Raw genomic sequence first — 26,948 nt, forward strand, 5'->3', positions numbered from 1 at the left:
GATAAACCCAAAGAGTCCAGCTATTGGGATAAAAACTCTCTCTTCAATAAAAACTATTGGGAAAATTGGAAGTTAGTATGGAAGAAACTTAGACCAACACCTCACACCCTATACCAAGATAAGAGTCAAATGGATACAGGATTTAGACATAAAAAAAACCAATATTATAAGCAAACTAGAAGATCAAGGAGTAGTTTATATGTCAGATCTATGGAAAGAGAAACATGACCAAGGAAGAAATAGAGAGCATCATTCAAAACCAACTAGATGATTTTAATTACATTAAATTAAAAAGCGTTTGCAGAGACAAAACCCCTGTAACCAAGATCAAAAGAAATGTAGTAAATTGGGAAACAATTTTTGCAGCTAGCATTTCTGATAAAGGACTCATTTCTAAAATATACAGAGAACTGAGTCAAATTTTCAAAAAACAAGCCATTCCCCAATTGACAAATGGTCAGAGGATATGCAAAGGCAATTTACAGTTGAGGAAATCAAAGCAATTCATAGTCATATGAAAAACTGCCCAAAATCACTACTTATTAGAGAAATGCAGTACCACCTTATACCTCTCAGAGTAGCCAATATGACCAGAAAGGGCAATGACCAATGTTGGAAGGGATGTGGGAAATCTAGGACACTATTACATTGGTGGTGGAGCTGGGAACTCATCCAATCTTTCTGGAAAGCAATTTGGGATTATGCCCAAAAGGCAACAAAAATATGCATACCCTTTGACCCAGCAATACCATTACTGGGTCTATACCCTGAAGAGGTGATGAAAAAGGGTAAAAACATAAAAACATCACTTGTACAAAAATATTTTTATAGCAGCCCTGTTTGTGGTGGCAAAAAATGGAAATTAAGTGAATGTCCTTCAACTGGGAAATGACTTAACAAACTGTGGTATATGTATGTCATGGAACACTATTGTTCTATTAGAAAACAGGAGGGATGGGAATTCAGGGAAGCCTGGAGGGATTTGCATGAACTGAAGCTAAGCGAGATGAGCAGAACCAGAAAAACACTGTACACTCTAACAGCAACATGGGGGAGATGATCAACCTTGAAGGACTTGCTCATCCCTTCAGTACAACAACCAGGGACAATTTTTGGCTGTCTGCAATGGAGAATACCATCTGTATCCAGAGAAAGAATTGTGGACTTTGAACAAAGACCAAAGACTATTACTGTCAAATTAGGGGGGAAAGCGTTATATTATTATGCAATTTTACTATCTCATACTTTATTTTTCTTCCTTAAGGATATGATTTCTCTGTCATCACATTCAACTGAGATCAATGCATAACATGAAAACAATGTAAAGACTAACAGATTGCCTTCTGTGAAGGGTGGGGGGGGGGGGGAAAGCAAGAATAGGGGAAAATTGTAAAACTCAAAATAAATAAAATCTTTCTTAAAAATGCCTTATAGGGCGGCTAGGAGGCGCAGTGGATAAAGCACCGGCCCTGGAGTCAGGATTACCTGGGTTCAAATCCGGTCTCAGACACTTAATAATTACCTAGCTGTGTGGCCTTCGGCAAGCCACTTAACCCCATTTGCCTTGAAAAAAAATAAACCTAAAAAAAAGCCTTATAACTAATGTTATATTAGATAACTAATTGAACTCATAACTATAAATATACATTATTTTTGTTTATATGTTGTCTAATATACCTTTGCTTCCCTGATTTTCTTCCATTTTCCTTCATTATTAATCTCCTTTCCATCCTATTCTAGCTCTCATTGAACATTATTTTTCCTTTTCCTTTCCCATACCTCACTGAGGAGAAGGAAATGAGTCCCTATTCTAAAACCTTAGAATCTAAGATTAGAATCTAAGGATAGATTCATAATTCTGTCCTAGAAAAGCAGACCATATATGACTACAATATTGCTGTGCTACCCCAAAAGAAAATTAAGTTCAAATTTTTTTTTTAAAATCTTTGAAAATTTTTCAACTGTGTATGAGACTTAAAAATTAACTCTTTAATGTCTATTTCCTTTTAGGTATCCATATATTAGAGAAGTCAATAATACATTGATGGATCTGTTATTCATATGGGTTTTCTCTTCCTCCAGCATAGAAAACTATAATTGATGCATGTATTTCTTGTCTCAATCTTCCTATAAATCCTCCCTGTTGAGGTTATCTACTAAATCTCTCCATATTGAAGTTGCCACAAATACAGCTATGCATTCCTTCTTATTATTACTAAACCAGCCTTTTTCCTAATAGTATCCAATGGCATCCTTTTCTAGTACCTTTCTTTTTCCCATTTCTATAAGATTTTCCTAGGAATAATCTATACATACATCATATATGTTTGTTGCTTATCATACCTGTGTTTTGGTAGTTTCCCTCAATAAAACAGAAGGGCCTTGAAGCCAGGGAGTTCGATTTGTATCATTGTATCCTCAAGGTCTAGCCCACTAATATAAGGTAGGCACTTAATATAGGCTTGCCATATAAATGAACAGAGTATTCTTGATAAAAGCTTTTACAAGGGAATAGGGAGGTTTTCACAAAAAATATCTATTGCACAGAACTCCGGCATAGATGGCATACCATAGGTATATATGTTCTACACAAATCATAACCAAAAAAAGAGGTACACATATAGCATGCATTTAAAATGTTTAATGTATTGAATTAAATTTATAACCATCAACAATCTTTCAAGTAACAATGCTCTCTCAGGGCAGAAAATGAAAGAATGGGGCCCTGAAAAAGTGAAAGTTACAGACATCTAACAGCAACCATAAATGACTTTATGATGCACCCTCTATGAAAGTCTTTAAGAATTGCTTTTCAGTATATGAAAATGTAACTAATAATAGATAGTTCATCTTTAAGATATTGTTCATTCTTATTTTTTAAAGAGGACCAATGACATGAAGTTAACTCGCATGTGAAATAGATCTAAGTGAAGCAGGATTCTCCTCTAAATTCATCAAAGTTCTGTGGCAGGACAAAAGTGAGACAACTGGTGATGGCTCAGGATGCAACAAATGATCCTGGCATTTTTGATGTCTGAACAAGGTCTAACCCCTGCACAGAACCTGCTACAGCCACTGTAATAAGTCTTCATGTGTTCAGGGTAGACATCCCCTTAAAACTCACCAACAGGTTTGAGGGCTGTTGCTTATCCTTAACCTGGTGTGGCTCCAACTTCTTGGAACCAGAGTTGGATGACAGGTAGACTGACTTGGTTACCTATTCACTGTGCCACATAGCAACCCCATCCTTAAGTTACTTAATTTATATTATTCTATTTTATGCATGGGCTACAGAACCTTCCAGACAAACTAGGATACTGGCTATTCTATTTTCAATGCCCATTACCTTTGAGTGAGACTGTCACCGTAACAGTCTCTCCAACCCCTACTCTCCACTTCATGAAAATGGAAAAGTAACCCTACCTCACATTCTCCTTCTTCCCCTACCCCAACCATATACACAAAGATTATAAATGCAATAGTCAAACAATCTCTAAAGTTATTCTACCTTCAAAACTTCCTTGATTCTTGTAATGGTTAAAGATGTATCTACACTGGTTGGGCATATATTTATTTGAACCTAGACCCAAGTCAAGGAAATTGGACTGTGGTGGGCATGAGGGGAGGGGAGGAGAGGAGCTAAACCATAAGCTGGAATTTATAAGTACAATAGTCCAACCAACTAAGCAATCCAGTCTGACCATATTTAATTCAATCAACATTTACTAAAGGCCTACAGCATATGAAATGTTGTATTGGGTACTTCAGTGTCATAAGAATAAATATGGTCCTTGCAGTCAAACTTTTACTTAATGAAAGTAGGTTTTTCATGACTGCATATGTATAATCTATTTCAAATTGCTTATCTTCTCAAGAAAGGGGGAGAGGAAGAAGGAAAGGAGGGAATTTGAAACTCAAAAAAATTTAAGATAAATATTAAAAATTATTTTTATGTACTTGAGAAAAATAAATTAATAATTTAAAAGTCCAAATTTCTATTTGGTAATGAAAACAAATCCATTCAACAAATAAGTGGTTATTATTAACTGTATCTATGTATACATATATATGTATATACATTGTGTGTGTGTGTGTGTGTGTGTGTGTGTGTGTGTGTGTGTGTGTGTATAAAATCAAGATAACTTGTGGGAGATGTTAATAGTAGCTGGGAGATTCAGGGAGAGTAAAATTAAATAAGGCCTCATGTAGTAATTAAGCTGTGCTATGACTTCTTCTAAAACAGCTGGGTGAGAAAGTAGAATGAGGTCCCTGAAGTCAGGAGGACCTGACTCAAATCCAGCCTCAGACATGTACTAACTGTATGACCTTGGGAAAGTCACTTGATCATATTTGTCTCAGCTTCCTCATCTGTAAAATGACTTGGAGAAGGAAATGACAAATTACTTTAATATCTCTGCCAAGAATACGCCAAATAAGGTCATGAACTGAACACAACTGACATCTCTCAACAATACCAATGGATTCTTAGAGGTGGCAGTAAGTAAAGAGGGCAAAGATCCCATAGAGAGAGGGGGGGATAGAGTAACATAGGAATTTTAAAATGATCACTAACTCTGAGAGTGATTACTTCTCCACAGCCTTTTGGGTAGTTTATGATTCAATGCATAATGGATTGGGCCTAGGTTAGAAAAAGATCATCTCCCTGAGTTCAAATTTAGTCTCAGACACTAATTAGCTGTTTAACTCTGGGGAAATAATTTAACTCTATTTGCCTTAGTTTACTCACTTGTAAAATGAGTGCAAGGAGGAAATGGCAAACCATTACAGTATGTTTGCCAAGAAAACACAAAATGGAATCACAAAGAGTCTGACACAACCGAACATACACATACCACAGTGTTTAGAGATTTTAATCAAACTAATTTCTTTTAAGTTTTCATCCAGAACTTATAATTCTTTCTCCTCTTCATCTGACACTGAATAAGAAGGAAGAGTTAAGTAATAGCACTCAAAGCAATATCTCTTGATGACTAACAGTCCATCAGAAACACAAGGGGGAGTAGCAAAATGAGAAGAAAGACAAGGTGGAGCTCCTCTTTGGCATCAAATGCAGCTATTATAAATAACATGATAAAAGAGGCAGAAGAAGTCTGGAAACTCTTTTGTCTACACCTATGGTTTATAGAAAGATCACATCAACTATACAGTTTTATGAGTGGTATCATTCAAGGCTCCAGTTTCATTGAAAGAGCCATTCAAATTGAATGCTTCCTTAATATAGGGTTGTCTTAAAGGTGAATGACATCAGGCTCTTAAGTCTTGAGCCAAGAAGGGACCTTGAGGATCATTTAGTCTACTTTTCCTTCCCTATTTTACAATTGAGAGAACTGAAGTTGGGGCAGTTGTGACTTGCCCAAGAATATACAAGCAGGAAGAGGCAGAGGGATTTGGACCCAATCCTCTTATTCCAGAGTCAATGTTCTTTGTACTGTGTGACCTCCACCCTGCAAGGAAGCCTGGATGAGGTCACTGTATTGGTTTTTCCTGTTTTACTTTGTTCTAAGTCTGAGATCTCTCATAAAGTGGGAGTAAGTTGAAAAATGTATGCAGAGTAAAATCAAAACTAAAATAACTAAATCAATAAATGAATAAAATAACTAAATCAGAATAAAATGAAAATTAAAAATGACAAAAAATTAAAATTTTTTGAAAGTATAGAAAGAATAACAGGCAGGGTCAGAAATCTTGCCTTCCAGTGCCAGTTCTGCTACTAATTTAGCTGTGTACCTTGGACAAATCTCTTCATCTCTCTCTCTCTGTGCTTCAGATACCACAAATACAAACTAAGGAGGATAAACTATTTCTATATAGTCTAAAATATAGAAGTTGGTATTATTCTATTTTATATACAAAGAGATTAAAGCACAAAATGGATCACTTGGACCAGGGTCAGAAAGTTAACTGGGACTAGAATTCACTCTTGCTTCAGCTTGCTATTCTGAGGTTTCAATTCCTTTAAAGTAGTAGAGGTAGTGAAAAAATAAGGGAAGAAGTATGATTAAATTTGGATGAAATGTAGAAAAAGTTTCCCAATACAAATAAACCAGACCCAGAAAAAGAGGATTTGAAAGTTATGGCTGATAAATGTTAACTAATTAGAAAAAACAAAAATAAAAAAAAAAACCTGAAAATAAGCAAACAGTTCTTGAGAAAATCAGAATCATCAAGGAAATGACATTGAGAAGTAGCAAAAAAAAGTTGATGGAGTCATCAGCAACCTCAGGTTGTCTGCAATATTGAGAAGATCTTCTATTGGAATAAACCGGGAAAAATAAAAATAGGGAAATTCTGAAACAAAAAAAATCTTTGTTTATGCAAATTCCAGAACAGGTATTCTTATCCTTTTTTTGTGTGCACTGGCAGTTTGGTAAATTCATTTTCAAAATATTTTAAATGCATAAACTAAAATACATATAATTACAAAGAAAACCAATTGTTCTGAAAAACAGATATGAAAACATTTTTAAACAAGTTTTATAGACCCTAGGTTAATAATGCCTGTTCTAAAGCACATTTTTGAAACACATACAAATTTCTTTTTTACATATACCCTGCCAAGGCTTTCCCCTTTATTTAAACACCCCTTGCACCTTTGTCTATGACTATCCTTTCTATACTTCCAAGCTCCTACCCTCTCCAAAAAGTCTTCCTTGCTAATTCCAATTTGTATTTCCTGAATGTCTTTGATGTGACACACATCTAATAAGTCATACCTCTAGTATTTATTACTTCATTCAGCAATTTACTCAAATCAATATTTATAGTTTTGATTAATCAAGGATTGTCAAATGGCCAATATGAGTCAGGCCTCTATCCATGTAGGTATGTTTATCTTTTCAGCTAGATGTTAGCCAACAAAAGAGTCTTTTATTTCCAATAGTCAAAAATCCTACAACTCCTCTGCCCTAACACTATTGGCCTCTTATTTCTTATAATCTTTCTTCCTTAAATCATTCTATCCAGGGATGAACAGATTCTGGCAAAATTTTATCATTTTAACTAAGTGATGAGAGGCAGTCATAGCTGTCATATTGAGCTGGAATCAGGAAAATCAAAGGGTGAGGCTCCCATTTGACTAAGTGACCCTGAGCAAATCACTCTTTGTGCTCTCAGGGACCTAAGTTGCATCAGAGATGCAAATCTGCATCAGTGAAGGTTACTTTCTTCCTAGAGTTGCCCTAATGGATAAAATCAAAGATCTGGACTAAAAATAACTTGCAATATTTCCCCAAAGAATAATTTATAAGCCAGAATACTGCATCCTAGTTTTGTGATCCTGAGAAAGTAACTTTCATTGGCAGCACCCCAAGATTATTCTTGAAGACTACAAATTGCAAAGAGAGTGTTAATAAGTGTTTCCTCACTAGAAGGTTCATAATGCAATGAAATCACAGGTCTGCTCCACCCAATAAGAAGTATCCACCAAGCAGGTAGCAATATTCCCATCAACTAGTCATAATATTTTCTTTCTGGAAGAAGAGTGTCAACATGGGAAATAATATCAGTGCCAGAAAGTTGTTTGTAGTAGATACAGAGCAAAGGAAGAAGGATGACATTTAGGATATAATCTTTCCATAGTAGCTATTTTACCATCCAACCTATTTCCACAATAGGGAGGGATACATCTACCAAACATATCTGAATATCACTGCTGGTGATTCATGTTTCCACCCCTCTTCTGGACAGTATTATACTTCTTTGCTAATATGTTTATTTGCTGACTTTCATTTTCCTAGGCTCATGTACGCCCCACTCCCAATTCTATTTTCATTTATCTTTAATATATTATAATTTCCAAGATTACAATGTGTATTACAACAGTTATAGTTCTCTCTGATGCTACATATTCATCACTTCATGACACTCCTGGGAAGTACATGAGTAACATATAAATAAATCATCTTTTAAGTGACTTTCAAATGGACCTTTTAATCCTCAAATGTAAAGTGAATCATTCACTTATATTTCAGAGAATGCTATTTTCTGACTTTTCTTTCCATAATCTAGGGGTGCTTTAGAGTACCCCTTCTTTGTAGATTTTGGTTTCCTAGGCAGTGGAATAGGAAAGTAACTATGGAACACTGACTACTAGGCAAGTATTAGACTAAGAGCTGGGAACTCAAATAGAAAGACAAGATAGTCCCTGCTTTCAAAGGGCCCACATTTGAATGGGGAACAACATATAAAGGAGGACTTAGCTACAATGACAAGTCCTGGTAGTATTCCTCCTGAGCCCTGAACTCTCTACCCAGTCAATAAACATTGCATCTCAAAGTCTACACCCCCATAACATAATTTATGTGTTAAACATGACCCTCAACCTAGATTTCCTTCCCAAATCTCCCTTTTCATAAGTAGAAATTTCATATCTAATTTTGATTCCCTCATTCTCCTCAAAACTTAGATTGGGAGATCAATCTACCATGATGGATCTACTAAAGGAGGGAAGTCACATGAAAATTATAAATTCCAGTATATTTTGAAATGTCTAAAATGTGCTATGGAAATACATACAAAAGGATAGATCACTTCTATGGGAGAAAACTTCCCATAAGGAGTTGCATTTGTGCTGGGATTTGAAAGATGATTAAGATTTTAAGACAGGGATTGATGCGAGAACAAAGTAAATAGTATTACTAGGAAACACAATAACAATAACATCATCATTATTAATCTTTCTCACTCCTACTCTGATCTTGAGTAATGGGAGAAGACTGAAAAGGTTATCACCATGTGGGAGTTAAAGGTCTTCCATAGAAAGACAATAAGAAAAGGCACAATGGAGAGAGAGGGGATACATATGTTCAGTAAACAACGCATAGTTTGATTTGGTTTGTGTTGATTGAAAAGATGGTATTCACTTTGGAGTCAAAGAAGTTGGGTGTGATTCCTGCCTTGGAAGCTACTAGCTAAAAGACAAATTTAATGTCTTTGGGGTTCAGTTTCCTCATTTATACAATGAGAGTGTTGAATTAGAAAACTTCTGAAGCCCTTAGGGAAGTTAGATGGTACAATGGAGAGAGTTTAGACTTGCAATTAGCAAGTTATGAGTTAAAATTCTATCTTTGTCAAAAACTTACTACCTGTGAGATCCTGGGCAAATCAGTTAACCTTTCCTCATCTTTAGGATGTGAAGATAATAGCACCTGTTTCACAAGGTTGTTTTGAAGATCAAAGGAGATAATAGAAGGGGAATATTTTGCAAGCTTTAAAATGATATAGAAAATATTGTCATTCAGTCATTTTTCAGTCATGTCCTACTCTTCATGAGTAGGATTGTTGATTTTGGAGTTTGTTGGTTTGTTTGATTTTTTTTTGGCAAATATTCTGCAGTCGTTTTCCATTTCATTCTCCTGCTCATTTTGCAGAAGAGGAAATTGAGGCAGAGATGGCTAAGTGATTTGCCCAGAGTCACACAGTTTATAAGTGTCTGAGGTCAGATTTGAACTCAGGAAGATGAGTCTTTCTGACTTTAGGCCCATCATTCTATTCACTGTTCACTGGCTCTAAATTCTGATCCTGAGTAATGGGAAAATGCTGAAAAAGGTTATCACCATAAGGGAGTTAGAGATCCTCAAAAGCCATTCATTCCAACATGAAGGAAATTCTTATTGTGACTTACCTAGAAATTAGTTATTCAGTCTCTGCTTGAAGATGTTCAAAGAGGAGGAGAAGGGGAAACTCACTAAGTCTTGAGGTAGCCCTTTCCTAGATGCCGCTATTAGTTTTTCCTGACATAAAGCCTAAATAGGTCTCACTAAAACCTCTATCTACTCTTCCTGGTTCTACCTTCAAAGGTCAAACAAAACAAATCTAATCTTTCCTACACATTGTAGCCATTCAAATTTGTACAGAGATCTCATAGCCCCTCTGAAAGTTTAGCCTTCTCCAGGCTAAACATGACCATTTCTTCAACCAATTTTCATATGACATAGTCTCAAGGTCATTCATCATTCCAACAGCAGTCCTCTGGTTTCTGACCCACTTTTCAAAGGACTTCTTAGATTGTGGTGCCCATAACTGAATACAACACTCCAAATGAGATCTGACAAAGGCACACTACAGCAGACAATGACATCTCTCTTAATGCAGCCCAAGATTGAATTAGCTTTTTCAGTTGTCACACCACACTGCTGTTTTATACTATGCTTGCAGTGCCCTAAAATCCCCAGATCTTTTTCAGAAAAATTGATATATAATCATCTCTCCCCTATATTGTATCTGTGAGAGTGTAAGATTTTATAATTGTCCTTTGTGAATTTCATCTCATTATCAACTTTGTTATCTAAACCCTCCTATCTTTATTTTACTTAAAAATTGAATAAATATGTCACCTATATATTTGAATTCTTCAAAAGGGCAGCTAGGTAGCACAATAGAGTACTGGGTCTGGAGTCAGGAAGACCTGAGTTCAAATCAGACCTCAGACACTAGTTGGGTGACCCTGAGCAAGTCACTTAACCCCGTTTGCCTCTTTTTCCTCATCTGTAAAATGAGCAGAAGGAAATGGCAAATCACTTCAGTATCTTTAAATGTGGTCATGGACATGACTGAAAAATGACTCAACAACAATAAATTTTTAAAAAGGCATATCTACCTGGGTGCTGAAACATTGCCAATGAAACATTAACTCAACCAATTCTTTTGTTTGAGACTAGATCATTGAGGGAAGACCTTAAAGTTCATTCAGTGAGCCATAGGAAAACATGGGTTTTGGGGTAAGAAAGTGATACTAAAGAGGTATGATAGAAAGACTAATCAGGTAGTGAAATATTAAATGGATTGGAGATATGAAGAGACAGGAGGTGAAAAGGACTGCCAAGAAAGTATTATCATAAATTCAGGCTGGAAGTAATTAGGGCCTGAATCAAAAATATAAAAATTAAAATGATACTATTAAAATTAATAATATTAATATTAATGGCAATAATAACAAAAGTATTTATGTGGTGCTTTAAGCAAAGCACTTTATAAATATCAAATCATTATATCTTCACAATAATCCTAGATCATAGGTATGAAATATTCCTTGAAGAGAAAGTTTATAGGACATGTATGGAGGGGAATGGGAGGGTAAGGAGATGAGGTCAAGGGTTCTGAAGGTTCCAAAAATGAGACTCTGGAAATGTAATGATGCCCTTAAGGAAAATAGAAAGTAGAGGAATACTTTGAAAGCTTCAATAATAGGATGAAGTTATAAAAAGTTTAATTATAGAAAGAATAAGTCATGGTAACACAATGGGACTTCCAGATGAAACTATCATTTAGGTACTTGAGAAATATAGATTTAGACCTTGGGCAAAAACCTAGAAATAAATATTTAGGAGTCTCCAATTTAATCAAATACTCTTTTTATTTCCCTCTTTCTGCTAAAGAGACTACTTCATACACTTATTAAGAGTCTACCACATACTGGGAAATTTAAAAAAAAAAGAAGAAATGATCTGTGCCCTCAAGGATTTTACAATCCAATTGATTACATATGTTCTATTACAGTTATCCCTTCCCCAGTCTGAGTTTCCATAAATTATGTGTTGGCATAAGAAATTAAATGTCAGTTTTGGAAAGTTTTGACACACATAAACACATGAAGGCCAGCAGACATTCAGATATTCAGAAATGCATAAAATATGTACAGTATTGCATAATATCAACATATTTTATCTTTTTTAGTTGTGGGGGTGATTTTTTTTTTAGGTTTTTGCAAGGCAAATGGGGTTAATTGTCTTGCCCAAGGCCACACAGCTAGGTAATTATTAAGTGTCTGAGACCCAATTTGAACCCAGGTAGTCCTGACTCCAGGGCCGGTGCTTTATCCACTGCGCCACCTAACTGGCCCCATATTTTATCTTTTTAATTGATATTTTATTTTAATTTCCAATTACATGCTATGGTAACATATTTTACATTTAATAATATAATAATTTAGACTTCTTTGATAAAAAGGGAAGGTCAAAAAATTAAACAGATTTCACAGATCAAGGGGGCATTGTGATCCTAACCCCTGCAATATGGAAAGAATAATTGTATGGGTATGCAGTAAGAACTCATACCTCCTTCCCAAGTCACTGATTTTTATCTTTACAGTTTGGGAGATTATGGAGAAGTACGTGAAAAGACACAGGTAGGGCTTAGTATGAGCTTAAACTTCTTTGAGGTTAATTATTGTTCTCCTCCAATGAAGACTTGCCTCAATGCCTCATTGTGGCTTAGAGGCGACAATGAATTATTGAAGACTATGCCAATGGTATACAAGCTCTGGCAGGTCCTATCAAAATAGAAAGACTCAGAAACATCTTGAGATGGGTTTCTGTACTCTAAGCACCAGTCCAACTCATTTCAGAAAAAGTCCATCAACAAGTTAGCTACAGGATGACATGTTTCAGTCATGATCTATTCTCAAAGTACTACTACTACTACTACTACTACTACTACTACTACTACTACTACTACATAGTAGTCAGCATCCACAAAATCAAATGCCTTTGAAACTTCCAATGAGGAAGCTAAGAATACCACTGAAAGTTAGTTCTACTTAGTCTCCCATATAACCACAGAAAAAACTATAGGAGCTCTCCAATGAGCTCAGATTTTGAAAGGTCATATTCATAAAATAGAAGAATGAAAAAGGGACTCTTTCTCTGAAGAATGTGATTAAGGAAGGTCAAACCATACTGAGTCAAGGCTTACAAAGTGAACAAATATAATGACAAGGATTGTTTTACGGATATTCAGAGTAAGAAGAAGAAAGAAAGAATCAACTAGCAATTTGGAATAGATGGTTGAATAATAACAGATGGCAGGGATAAAGCAAAGCTATTTATTATTATTATTATTATTATTATTATTATTATTATTATTTAGACTAAAAGCTCTCAAGGATTGTCACTTGCCTCTTTTTTGTATTCCCCCAACACTTAGAATAATTCAAAGCAGAGAGCAGATACTTAATAAATTAATTGAGTGATTATTGATTAATTTTTCCCACCATGAAGATGATCTTTAATCTGGAAAGAATAGTACAAACCAATTAACAAGAAGTATAGAACAATATACAATAACAGAATTCACACAGAAGTTTAAGGTTAGCAAAACACTTTACAAAGATGGTCTCATTTGATCCTCATTATAATGAGAGCAGTGATATTATTAATTCCAGTTTACAAAAGAAGAAACTGAGGCCCAGTATTTAAATCACTTACCCAGAGTCACATAGCTAGTACCTGTCTCAGACTGGATTTTAACTTGCCATCTTGACTCAAATTATGATGGTATAAAGTCACCTATACCTGTTTTAATTATATTCAAATTTCCAGGTTCCAACAAATTACATCCCAAAGATTTTGAAAGAGCTTGATAAGAAACCAGAAATACACATCTGACAAATTTTATAAAATTGTATGGAGTGAAAAAGATATCATTAAATTAGATTACTAACCTAGATGTCCAAAATTATTAAAACTAACAAGATTATATTTATCTTTATCACATAGGTCAAGATCTACATAAAACTTTAATCAAATTAATTACTTAAGGTTGAGGTGAAGATAAACTTGGCTCTGCAATAGGTTACAAGAAAGAGAGGGAAAAGGCTTTTGTTCATCAAGTTCAATAAAAGTCAGAGTGACTTGCCAAAAGAGGTAATGGGGTTTGGTATCTAGGGCAAGAGAAATGACTATACCACTGTTTTAATCAGCACAACTAGACAAACTGAAGGGCAAGTTGGTGGCCCAAAATGGATAGAGTGCTGATTCTGGCATCAGGAATACACATTTTTCCGAGTTCAAATTCAGCCTTGGACACTTACTAACCTGTGTGACCCTAGGCAAGTCACTTAGCCCTATTTGACTTCAGTTTCCTCATTTATAAAATGAGCTGGAGAAGGAAATGGTAAAAACCACGCAAGGAACATTGCCAAAAAAAAAAAAACCCCAAATGAAAAATCTGATATGACTGAATAACAAATAACATAAGGAAATATATGCATGATTACTCCAACTGTGTAAATAAAAAATCACTATAAGGAAGTTGAACTCTGAGTAAAGGGGGGAAAAAAAACATTGAAGGCCCCAGACAAAAGAAAATGAAGCAATACTTCCCTCATAACTTATAACAAAAAGGTGGAGGACTCCTCGAAGAGAATGCTGTAAACATCATTAGACACTAGATTTTTTGCTTAATTCTTAAAGTATAAATTTCCTTAATAATTAAGCTTAATTTGCTTATTTTTTTCTTTATCATAAAGAAGAATTCAATTTAGGGAGTGGAAAACAACCATGTCACAAAGACAATAGGAATTAATAAAGTATATTTTAAAAGATTTCCTCTTATAGGCAAAAACAGCTTTCATAGTTAGACATGGACTACCTTTACAATTCTTAGGAGTAATCTCTGGAAATGAAATGAGATCTTGTTTCCTCTGAGGCTGCATGATCCACACTTTTGGAGGCAAATATCAAGGTAAAATACTCCTCATCTAAACTCTAATTTAAATGATTTTCTGATATCTTGTCCAAATTTTGTTAAAGAATGAGAAATAAAGGCAGAACGTGTACTGTTAAATATGCTGAACTCAAGCTAAAATGTCTTCCTCTTATAGCATTCCAAGAAATTCATTCTATAAGTATTAGCTTCCATAACAACTCAGCACAATGCACAATCTTAAAAGTATACATTAGAAATAACTTAACAAATTTTTTTTTTGTTTTTGTTTTTGTTTTTTTTTTTAGTTTTTTCAAGGCAATAGGGTTAAGTGGCTTGCCCAAGGCCACACAGCTATGTAATTATTAAGTGTCTGAAGCTGGATTTGAGCTCAGGTCCTCCTGACTCCAGAGCGGGTGCTCTATCCACTGCATCACCTAGTGCCCCAACAAATGTTTGAATATATTTTCCTGCAAAGTTCCAAATTGTTTTCCGGAACTGCAGGACTAATTGCTAGCTCCACCATTAATGTATTAGTGTGTGTGTATTTCCAAATTCTCAGCAATGACTATTTTCCATTTTTTTGTTTTCAAATTCAAAGGGTATAGAAATTAAGATTATTTTAATTTATAGTTCCTTTAGTACTACTGATTTAGCTATTTTTTCCATATCATTGATGATCACTTACATTTCATATTTTGGAAACACTTGCTCATATCTTTTGATCACTTCTGAATTCGGGAATAGATTTGGAGCTTACTTGTTTGTGCCATTTCCCTTCATCTGTCTATGTGTGTCTCTCTCACACACATATACTCACAACAGTCTTATTCTTGTTGCATTGGTTATGCTCATTAAAAAGCCTTTTAATTATATAAAATCATATCTTATTTGGTTATGAGATTATGGCTTTTTAACTTTTTATGATGTGACCTTTTTACATTTAATTACTTTTTGATTTGACACTTACTATAGTATTAAATTTGTAAGTTTAAACCTATCTACTGCCAAGCTACTTTGCAGTTTTCTTCCCAGTTCTTGTAGAACAAAGAGTCCTTCTGCCAGGAGCTTGTGATCTTAGGATTATCAAACACTGGACTCTTATGTTCAACTGCTTCTGGCTCATATTTATCTAGGCTGTTCCATACTCACTTATTTTCTGTTTTTCAACCCAAGGAGCATGGTGCTAAAATTTCCTCTTCCTTTCTATACAAAGATGTACTATAATTTTAAATGAACATGAGGATTTGGAAACCATTTTAAGAAGACTTTTACATATGATATTGGATTCACTTTTGCTTGTTTTTTAATCAAGCTCTGAGATTTCATTAATTAATGAATTTCTCATGAGAAAGCTCCCACTATAAATGCAGAACCAGGCAGACTTTTAAGTTCCTTCAAGGCCTAGAGTTATGAGCCTCAGAGCTTCTAGTCTTAAGAGAGTTGTTTTTGAGAAGTTAGGTGACCTACCCAAGGTTATATAGCCATTATATATGTTCAGTGAGACACATCAGATTCATTACTCTGATATCACATAAAGTAAGAGATTAAAATGGTATCACTAGCATGACTGTGTTAATAAGAGTGCAGGTAAGTGTGGATGACCAAAGTCTACAACCATTCGGACAACCTGACACAGCTTGGACTTCTCTCACCAAATCTTATAAAACTAAAGAATCACCTCTCTGGAAGGTAATGTTAAGAGATTATTATTGTTATTATTCAGCTGTTTCAGTCATATCTGACTATGGATTCCATTTGACATTTTCTTGGCAAAAATACTGGAATGGTTTGCCATTTTCTTCTCTAGCTCATTTAACAGTTTAGGAACAGAGACAAATAGGGTGAAATGACTTGCACAGGACAATACAATTAGGAATGAGATAATATTGGAAACTCAGGAAGATGAGTCTTCCTTATTCTAAGTTCAGCACTCTATCTACTGTGACATCTAGTTTGTCAGTCAAGGGACTTCTTGGTCAGAAGTCAATCAGAAGTCAAACAATCAGAAGAGGCAGGAGAAAACGAAGGGTTCATATAATCAAACTGTTTCTTCAAGTTAATGCTACAACTGAATTCTTAATATGAACCCAGAAAGGAAGTAATTAACTGTGACATTTGCTTACAAGAGAGAGATGGATGGATAAAAGCAGGCTTTTACTGGAATTTACTTAGGGAAAGCACAATTGATTACCAAAGTAACAGATCACCACATAAATAACCAAATTGGTGCTATCAAATTTTCCTGCAATGAGATTAAGTTATATGATATAGAAAATATTGTGTATATTTGTGTTTTTTCTTCATTCTCCTTCTGTTTTCTTCTAATTCCTGGAAAATAGATACATTTTGAGAACCAAAATGACCATTTCCTGGACCCTAATGTTATTTTTTTTCTCTACAGTTTTTAGAAAGTGACATTGCAGCACCATTTCCCCATTTAACTAAATCGGCAGGAGATGTAATCTATTTGTGTCTTACCACATTTTATATATGCTCAGTAAACATTAAAATCATCTTATTGCTTTTCTTTCTCATCATGGGGCTAGACCAGGAAAGATACTAAATGAAATTTTACTATAATTGTGAGAAACGCTGCATACTCATGCTGCTCCAATTGCCAGAGGAAATAAAACATGCTGTTTTAACTTTTATGAGCTGCTGAATTTTTAGTCATTCCAAGGATTTAGTTGTTCCTGGTATCTCAAAGGAAAAAACGTCTCTGCAATTCAATTCACTGCATTTATAGGTAAGGTACTCTGCCAAGTGTTAGCAATACAAAGAGGAAATTGAATAGCTCCTAGCTCCAAGGAACTTACTAGCTCATAAGGGAGATAAGACAGAGACAGAAATTATTAGAAGATGAGTTGGAAGGCGATCCAGGGCTTAGATACAGTAGAAATAAAGCTAAATGGAAAGGTATAGTAGGAAGACCTAAAAACTCTGAATTTTGCTTTCAGCTTGGCCATTAAACTAGTTATATGATCTTGGAGATGTCATGACCTCTTTAAATTTCAGTTTCCACATCTGTAAAATGAAGGGGTTAGTCATGAATTCTATGACCCCTTTGAAGTTCAATGATTATAAGATTGACATAATCAATATACAGAGGGAAAAAAATAAGAACAAGAGAGATTTCACAGGAAGTCAATGAAGAGGCTCCTCTCCAATGATGAGAATTAAGCTTTTAAAATTGTAATGTAATTATTAGAGATAAGCTAGTGTTTGGGCAGTATGGAAAAACCTTTGTTGGGAAAACCATGACATCAAATAATAACATCACAATGGAAACAAATTATACTGAAATGTAACTAATGAAATATTTTAAAAGTTTAGAGGGGCAAACTAAGACTCAGAAAAGTTAAATGACTTGTTAGAGAAAAAAAATACTGAACTTCTTAATGGTGGAGTAAGGGCTTAAGTTTAGTGAATTGTTTTTTTCTTTCTAATGTTTTCCCAAAAATGTCATACATGGTTTTCTCAATATCTCCCTCTAGAAATATTTTGGATGTCAGAAAAGCCTGGAAAGATTTGCATGAACTGATGCTGCATGAAAAGAGCAAAACCAAAAACACTAAACACAATAATGGCAATATTGCGTGATGATCAATCAGCTCTTTACATCAGTACAATGGTCAAAGACAGTTCTAAAGGACTTATTAATGGAAAATGCCATTCAGATCCAGAGAAAGAATTATAAAGCCTGAATGCAGGCCAAAACAAATTTTGTTTTATGCTTTATATTTTCCCCTCTCATGTTTTTTTTTCCCTTTTGTTTCTGATTCTTTTTCACAACATGGCTAAAATGGAAATGTGATTAATATAGTTATACATGTATAACCTATATCAGATTATTCATTGTCAAGTAGAGGGGGTAGGAAGAAAAATGTGGAACTCAAAACCTTATAGTAAAATGAATGTTGAAAACTTTCTTTGCATGAGAAGGAAAAATAAATCCCCCCCATTTCAATGGTCTTTCTACCACAAATAAGATGATTCATATTCTCTTATTTCTGTGAAAACCTATTTTTTGTAAATATTTTATTTCAATACCCTGATCTCAAAAAGTCATGCTTTATTCCTCCAGGGCAAAGGTGCTGACTTCTACAAAGAGGTAGTTAGGGAGTTAGGAGAAAATCTTCCATGGGTTTGCCTTAGATCCTGTCCAAGGGGATTTTCCCAAGAAGAACTAGAAAGACCTGGTTACAACAAGATTCAATAAAAGATGTAGTCCTGCCTTTTTCATGACATGACCCTAAGTCACCTGTCCACGAGATGGTCTTGGATCAGATATCTCATATGAAGAACACACCTAATTATTAATGAACTCTATCTGATAAAATTTGTCAAAAATAATTGGTCTTCTAGGACATAGTGACAAATCATTATATACATATACATATATATATATATATATATATATATATATATGTTGTTATAAAGGGAGCTAGGGTGGCTCATTAGATATAACACTGGACCAAGAGTAAGGAAGGCTGAGTTCAAATTCAGGCTGAGGCATGGACTAGTTGTGTGACCTGGGTAAGTCACCTAATCTTTGCTTCAATTTCCTCAACTGTTAAATAGGGGAAATGAGGGCTCCTATGCCCCAGGGCTATTATCAAATGAGATAATAATTGGAAACTGTAAATCATAAAGATAAAAATTAACACAGTGCCTAGGTTCATTTCCTGGTTCTATTTCTTACTCTGCGAACCTTAAACAAATCATTTCCCTCACTAGTCTTTACAAGGAAGAGTTTGAACCAAATCTACAAGACCCTTTTCTAAATTTAAATCCTAATTGTGATCCTGAGGCACTACAAAATGAGTCACTAAATGTGGGGGGGGGGGGGGGAAATTCTAAAATGTCCCTAAGCCTCAATTTCTTGATTCCAAGAAAATCAATCAATAAATCATTAAGCATTTATTACATAAACTACATGCCAGATTAGATAGTAATACAAAAACATATGTCTAGCACAGTCCTAAATTATTTTCTAAGGTCTCTATCAATCTTCCCATTCTATGAGTATGTATTCAGGATCATTTTATTGTAAGATCTATCTTATTAGAGCTTAAAAGTTTTCAATTAACAAGTATCATTTAAATTAAATCTATTCTTCCCACGAATCTGCCACATTGGGTACATTAAAAAAAACAAAAACGAAAACAAAATAATCTCCCCATACATATTTGCCTCTTCTATGTCCATATTTTTTTCCTTCTTTTAAAAAAATGATACTTTATTTTCCTAATTACATGTAAAATCAACTTTTAACATTTGGGTTTTTTTTAATTTTGAGTTTCATATTTTAGCTTTTCTTGTCTTCCTTCCTGCCCTTCCCGAGAAGATAAGCAATGCAATGTACATTATAAATATACAATCATGCAAAACATATTTCCATATTAATTATTTTGTGGAAGAAAACCCAAACAAAAAAAAGAAGGAAAGAAAATAAAAAACAGTATGCCTCAATCTGCATTCAGACTTCACCAGTTCTTTCTCTGAAGGCAGATAGCATTTGTTTTCTCATGAGTCCTTTAGAATTATCTTGGATCATTGTATTGCTGAGAATAGTTAAGTCATTCATAGTCTGTCCATGAATTTGTGTCGGCTATTCCTCATACTGCAGGGTAGGCGATCTCCAACACATCCTTAAATCCTTCAATACTTAAATCAAAGCCATCCCTCAAAAACTAATTCCCACAGAAGTTTCAAGGGGGTTAAACCTGGAAAGACCTTAGAATAGGCCAAGTGTTTGTTTAAAGCTGGGGATATTCAGGCCTCAGGTGTTTGAGCTATGTACCCAGGCTTAAAAAGTGAAGAGACAGACTTCTAGGTGGCGCAGTGGATAGAGCACCAGTCCTGGAGTCAGGAGTACCTGAGTTCAAATCTGACCTCAGACACTTAATAATTACCTAGCTATGTGGCCTTGGGCAAACCACTTATCCCCATTGCCTTGCAAAAAAACCTAAAAATAAAGTAATGAGACAATGGTGTGGGAGAAAGAGAATTTGAAACTCAAAATTTGAAAATAATTAATGTTACGTATAATCAAAATTAAATTGCTTACCATCTCAAGGCTGAAGTAAGTGAGGGACTAAGAGAGAAAATTTGGAACTCAAAATCTTTTTTTAAAAGTGTTAAAAATCACCTTTTCATGTAACTGTAAAATTTAATTTAAAAATGAATGTTAAAAATCTTGACATACAGGGCAGCTAGGTGGCACAGTGGATGGAGTCAGGAGTACTCGAGTTCAGATCTGACCTCAGACACACTTAATGATTACCTAGCTGTGTGGCTTTGGGCAAGCCATTTAACCCATTTGCCTTGCCAAAAAAAATCTAAATAAAAATCTTGACATGCAATTGGGAAATAGAGAAATAAATAACGTTTTTCTAAAAATATATAGAATCATCTCTTCACTTAACACAGTGAATGTTTGTTCCTCTTCCTTCTCTAGTAAGTACTTAATAATGAGTTGACTTATCATGAGCTGGAAAGGAACTTTTAAAACTTCTTAACAGATGGAAATATTGAGTCTAGTAGTCTGACTGATCTTGTCCTGCCTTCTTTTATGTCCATGTATTTGTGCAGGGTATTCCCATACTAAAGGGGTATGCAGTCTCCATTCCTCCTTAAATCCTTCAAGACCTAAATCAAAAACATCCCTCAATGAAATCTTCCTTGAACCACCCCCTTTCATGACACCCAGTGGAAATTCATCAATCTACTTCATCAAATTTTAACAATACTTTATCTAGATCTCTATTTTTAATCACAATTATCTTCTCTTATCCTCTTTGTTAAATGATAAATTTCTTGAAAAAAAGATGGATTTTTCACTTTTGTATCTCAAGAAACTAACACTATACCTTAAAAATAACAAATATTTAAATGTTCATTGAAATGAATTTAATCCTTATGACATCAATAAACATGAATTAAAATGATAACCATTTTATAAGTGAATATTTTGAACCCATCTGAAAAGACTAAGATAGTAGATGGTAATATCAATTCAGAAAAGAACTGCTACCTTCCTTTATGTTAGTGTTATTGTAAACCACTGCAGAAGTCCTTCCATGGACCACATAAAATCTGTGTCAATAAACAACTGCTAAGTGTTCATCTTTAGTCAGGAATTGTGCCACAGAAAGGTAAAAAATAGTCCCTGATCTCAAGGAGCTCACTATCTAATAATGAGACCAGTTAAAAGAAATGAAAAGTCACTGCAGAAGCAAGAAAGCATTCATTCCCTCTAGGTCTGACCATTCTTGATTGGAGATAAGAGGGTTTTTTATAGGTTTTTGCAAGGCAAATGGGGTTAAGTGGCCCAAGGCCACACAGCTAGGTAATTATTAAGTGTCTGAGACCGGATTTGAACCCAGGTACTCCTGACTCCTGGGCCGGTGCTTTATCCACTATGCCACCTAGCTGCCCCTGGAGATAAGAGTTTAAAACATTTATACTGGAGTACAAGCTTTTGCCTTTTAGGCTGAAAGTATACGGTTTTCGCTGCTGAAAGTATACAGTTAACCCAGGCCAACAGATGTGTTGATGTGGTTGGCAAAGTATCTTAGTTTTAAAGATGGCAACTGGACTAGACAGGGTCCTACCTCTTTCAAACTTCAACCGTTGGAAGAGTTGAAACTGATCCACTGATACCAAGCAGGCAATCTGAAACCAAAAACAGAAAGGTGAGGTTCCCAGCACTGCATGGAGTTGTGTTTGTTACTACTCTCTAAAGATCTCTCTGGGTTGAGTTTTCTGTACTACCTAAACACAAATTTTAATATCTTTCATTGCTTTTCCCACCCATACAAGCCATCTCTGCAGTGAGATGGCAAACTGGGTAGAGAGCTGGGTCTGCAATCAAGAAGACTTGAATTCAAATATGACCTCAGACATTTACTAGCTGTTAGTCCCAGGGCAAGTCACTTCACCCTGTTTGCCTCAGGTTCTTGTCTCTAAAATGAGATGGAGAATGAAATGGCAAGCCATTCCATCATCTCTGCCAAGAACACCAAAATAGGGTTATGAAGAATTGGACATGACTAAAGAAACAAGTCATCTTCTGATAAAGGGTACCAGCAAATCACCAAGCTAGAAAGGATAAAAAAATCACCCAGTCCAAACTTCTCATTTCACAGATGGGAAATCCAGACCCAAAGAGAGGTTTATTACATATCCAAGGTCACATAGAGAATTTGTGACTGAGATAGAATTTGACCCCAGTTCTTATGAACTCCTCTGACCCATACTCTGTCCACTACACAGTCAAGTGTACACTTTTCTGAAGCAAGAAATTTTTTTTCTTCCTACATTTTCTAGATACTCACAGTGGTTTCCACCTTGATGTGTGCTACTTTTATCTCTTGACAGAACAGTTATGGACTCCAATACAGAATGAAGCATACATTTTTTTTTTGCAAGGCAAATGGGGTTAAGTAGCTTGCCCAAGGCCACAGCTAGGTAATTATTAAGTGTCTGAGACTAGATTTGAACTCAGGTCCTCCTGACTCCAGGGCCAGTGCTCTATCCACTACACCACCTAGCCGCCCCAAAGCATACATGATTTGCTTAATTATATTTTGCTGTGGGGCTTTTTGTTTTGGTCACAGAGGAAGGGTTTTTTTTTTTATTTATTTTGTTTTATTTTTTAAAATTTGGAAGAACAAGAGACTGTCCTTAAGTCCTTTAAGTCCCACTTAGAATTTCTTGGCAAAGATACTAGAGTGGCTTGCCATTTCCTTCTCCAGCTCATTTTACAGATGAAGAAAATGAGACAAATAGAGTTCAATGACTTGCCTAGGTTCACACAGCTAATAAATATCTGAGGCTAGATAAGAACCCAGGTATTCCTCATTCCTGGCCTGACACTCTATGCACCACCTGACCAAAGAACTAATGATAGTAATCTTAAAAAAAAATTTAAAGGAGGATTATTGAAGCATTTTTAAAAAGAATATTCAGAAGAGAATATGAGAAAGTTCAGAAAGACATAGACAAGCAGGAGAGCTTTGAAGCTACTGCATTGGAATTACATACCTTGTTTTTTTAATTAAGCAAACTCTTTACAATAGAGATGAAGAGTCTCATACATTCTATTTTTCTGTCCTCTATATATAGAAATGTTCGTGTTTGCTGATGTTTATCAAGTTCAGAATAGTATTATTTTTTAAAATACAAGAAAGAAATATCTAATTAAAATAAAACTAGCTCTTTTTCACACAGAGAGCCCAAAATCTTAGCTATCGTGTAGTCATATGCTATATTAGTTAAAAAATAAAAGACCAAATTGAAGTCTTCTTGTGGTAGTTGCCTATTACCTTCCTTATGAGGATGTGAGCCAGTTTTATTTGTAACAATTGTTCCTATGTAGCCAAATGTCTTTTGAGATTGCTGATGTCAACTATACAACTGCCTTTCAAAGGTGCTCACTAGAATAGCTTATTAGTCTTAAACACCGTCATGAAAAAGATTCCACTGATGTCAAGATTTAAGTGTATTAGTGCTGCTTAAAAGATTTAAAACTTGAAGGGTGTCTAGGTGACACAGTGGATAGAGCACCGGCCCTGGAGTCAGGAGTACCTGAGTTCAAATCCGGCCTCAGACACTTAATAATTACCTAGCTGTGTGGCTTTGGCAAGACACTTAACCCCATTTGCCTTGAAAAAAAAAAAAAGATGTAAAACTTGAGAGAGAAGGATTTCATAACCAAATACCAAGATGTGAGCAAATCCATTCAGGTTACATTCTTATTTTAGCTAACATAAGTTTTCAAGTTTCTATTTTTTAAAAAAAATTATTCTTTATAGATTGCTAAACTTTACTACAGCTAAGGATGAGAAAAAATGTACAGTAAAAGAGCTCTGGGAGAAGAAAAATGGCAGTTTAGGTGTATTTTGAGTTAATGCAATGAATACTTCGACATGATAGAATCTAGACTAAAGGAGAACAAAAAGCAATTTGGCCATCTGGATAAAATTAAACTGTCATCTACATTAACTGAAGAACCAAAGAGCCCAAGCAGTTTGGAATATTTCCTATTCCCAACAGAAAGTAATTAAACCAGAAATAGAATTTGGGAATAAAAGATTTTTCTTCCAAGCAACTTTATTATATCTGTATGTATGTATGTATATATATACATATATATATATACACATATATATATGCACATTCATATGCACATTTTTGTATTCTATAGTTGTTGAATTTTGTAAATAACAAGGGTTTTTTGAAAAATCATTGTTAACACAGATATTTCAAAGAGAACTCAGATTGAGATTTATATTTTTATATTTCTCCCCAAACTAAAATGTAGTATGTAGTGGAAAAAACTTTCCCCACATGGAAGGTCCTCCAAATGTTTGAAAATGATATAAAAGAGAAAGAACTATTAAATAGAAATATTATAAATACTTGATTTTACACATATATGTATGTACATATATAAGCATATATGTATGTATGTGTTTAATGGTAGTAATCTCTGGTAGGGGAGAAAAGAAAAAAAAGAAATTTACATGATAACTTTACTAGGTATTTAAAAGGAATAGTAAGTTGCATATAATAGTTTCATGTACAATTATTTTTATTATACTATATTATGGAAATTCTTGTTTTATTCCACAGATTAAAAATAAAATGAATTTTTAAAAGAAAGATAATGATATTAAAGAAGAAAGGAGGAGGACAAGAGAATAAGGCAGGTTAAGTCTCACAAGCAGTATACGACATAGTGCAGACAGCATAGAACTTGAACTCTGAAAGACCTGATTTCAAATAATTGCTAGTTATGTTACTGTGCAAGTCAATTAATAATCTCTTTGGGTCTTCATATCTTTTGTCTATAAAATAATGGCCTGTAATGTTATACTCATCTCTAAATCTATAATGTTAGGACTTGGGGGGGGGGGGGCGGCAGATAAGTGGTACAGGTCCTGAACTCAGAAGGGGTTGAGTTCAAATTTGACCTCAGATACTTGATACCAGATATGTGCCCTTGAACAAGTCACTTAACTCCACTGCCTTGCAAAGAAGAAAAAAAAACCCTATTTTTAATAAATGACAAAATAGCAAAACTGAAATGCATTAGGGAGAATTTGCTCCGAATTATGATTAGATCTGTGCAGGAACAGCAAGTGCTCAAGAGACCTGTACCTGAATACTTAGTGGAGCAGTATAAGAAGTGCTGGAATTAAAGTTCAAATCAAGTCTGAGTCTCAGACACTTACTAGCTGTATGATTCAGGATATTTTTCCCTGCTTGCCTCAGTTTCTTCATTTGTAAAATGAGCTGGAGAAGCAAATGGCAAACCTCTCCACTATCTCTGCCAAGAAAATTCCAAATGGGGTTATGGAGAGTCAGACAGGACTGAAAAATGACTGAATGAACAATGAATGCTTGCTTAATTCAACAGAACATTTTCCAAGGCCTGTTTTGTTTCATTTCCTTTGCTACCTATTCAACACTGCCAGGAAACTAAAGTACCTAATGGATACAACAAAGGTTTAAGGGAAAAAAAAAACAGAAAAAGAATTACAGAGGAGAGAAGGCTGACCTTGATTTGATTCACTGTAAATTCTAAGGCAAAGTCATTTTACACTTGAACTTTTCTTATTATATAGAATGGGAATAATATTACCAAGGTCTCAGTGACTCTAAGGAATAAATGAGCTAAAACTTGAAAAGTAATCTGTTAAATAATATCAGGGGAGCTTTGTTCTAATAATTTCTATTGACTCTTTTCCAACATAGCATTTCAAATAATACAAGAAAAATCCTAGGATAATTTCAATGATACTTATTTTTTTCTGCCACAAGAAAGGTATATGCCAAGCATGGAAGAAAAAGGGAATAAAGTTTCCAGGGAAGATCAGAAAGAGCAAAACTCAAAGGAGAGAGTGACATTGCCAAATTTCAGAGAAAAATGATGTGCCCTCAAGTGACAACAGTAGAAAGAAATAATTATTACCAGAAATAGAAAGAAAATGAATAAGCTCATTATGGAAGACCACATTAGTGGTGACTGAAGGTTGTAATCTCATGTAATGACTGGCTACACTGCTTGTTTTGGTTCCCTCATCACCTTCAGGTTAGAGAGCTGCAAGCAGTAGCACTGGGGGAGGGAGAGATATTCTTTTTTATGATAGCGATAAGGTGTTGAGAGTCAAAATACAAAGAGAACTGACGCAAATATGTAAAACCAAAAGTCAGCTAATGGTAGCTGAGAATATTACTAAATAGAATTGTTCTCAAAGGAACAATTTCAAACTATTTACAATCATATGAAAAACTGTTTCTAAATTAAGAATAATAAAGTAGAATCAAATGAAAACCACTCTATCTCTCACCTAAAAGATGGCAAAAGATGATCCAGGCTGGAGAGGCAGGAAGAAGAACTAGTATTTAGATGATCTGTGGCTATGTCAAACCATTCTGTAAAGACATCTGGAACTATGCTTAACAAATGACAATAGATTGACATACCTTTCAAC

The 26,948-nt window shown here is 34.8% G+C and overlaps 1 protein-coding gene across 2 annotated transcripts in view; it reads right to left on the reverse strand.

Annotated features, from left to right (window-relative positions):
- Nucleotides 1-26,948, reverse strand: part of RNF144B (ring finger protein 144B) — a 210,511-nt gene that overhangs the window by 21,333 nt on the left and 162,230 nt on the right. For both annotated transcript variants that reach the window (XM_074207138.1, XM_074207137.1), the window contains exon 4: nt 22,062-22,122. In XM_074207138.1, the coding sequence (XP_074063239.1) occupies nt 22,062-22,122 (61 nt within the window). The remainder of the gene's footprint in view (nt 1-22,061; nt 22,123-26,948) is intronic.

This window comes from Macrotis lagotis, chromosome X, assembly GCF_037893015.1.
Source record: "Macrotis lagotis isolate mMagLag1 chromosome X, bilby.v1.9.chrom.fasta, whole genome shotgun sequence".
Taxonomy (NCBI): Eukaryota; Metazoa; Chordata; class Mammalia; order Peramelemorphia; family Peramelidae; genus Macrotis; species Macrotis lagotis.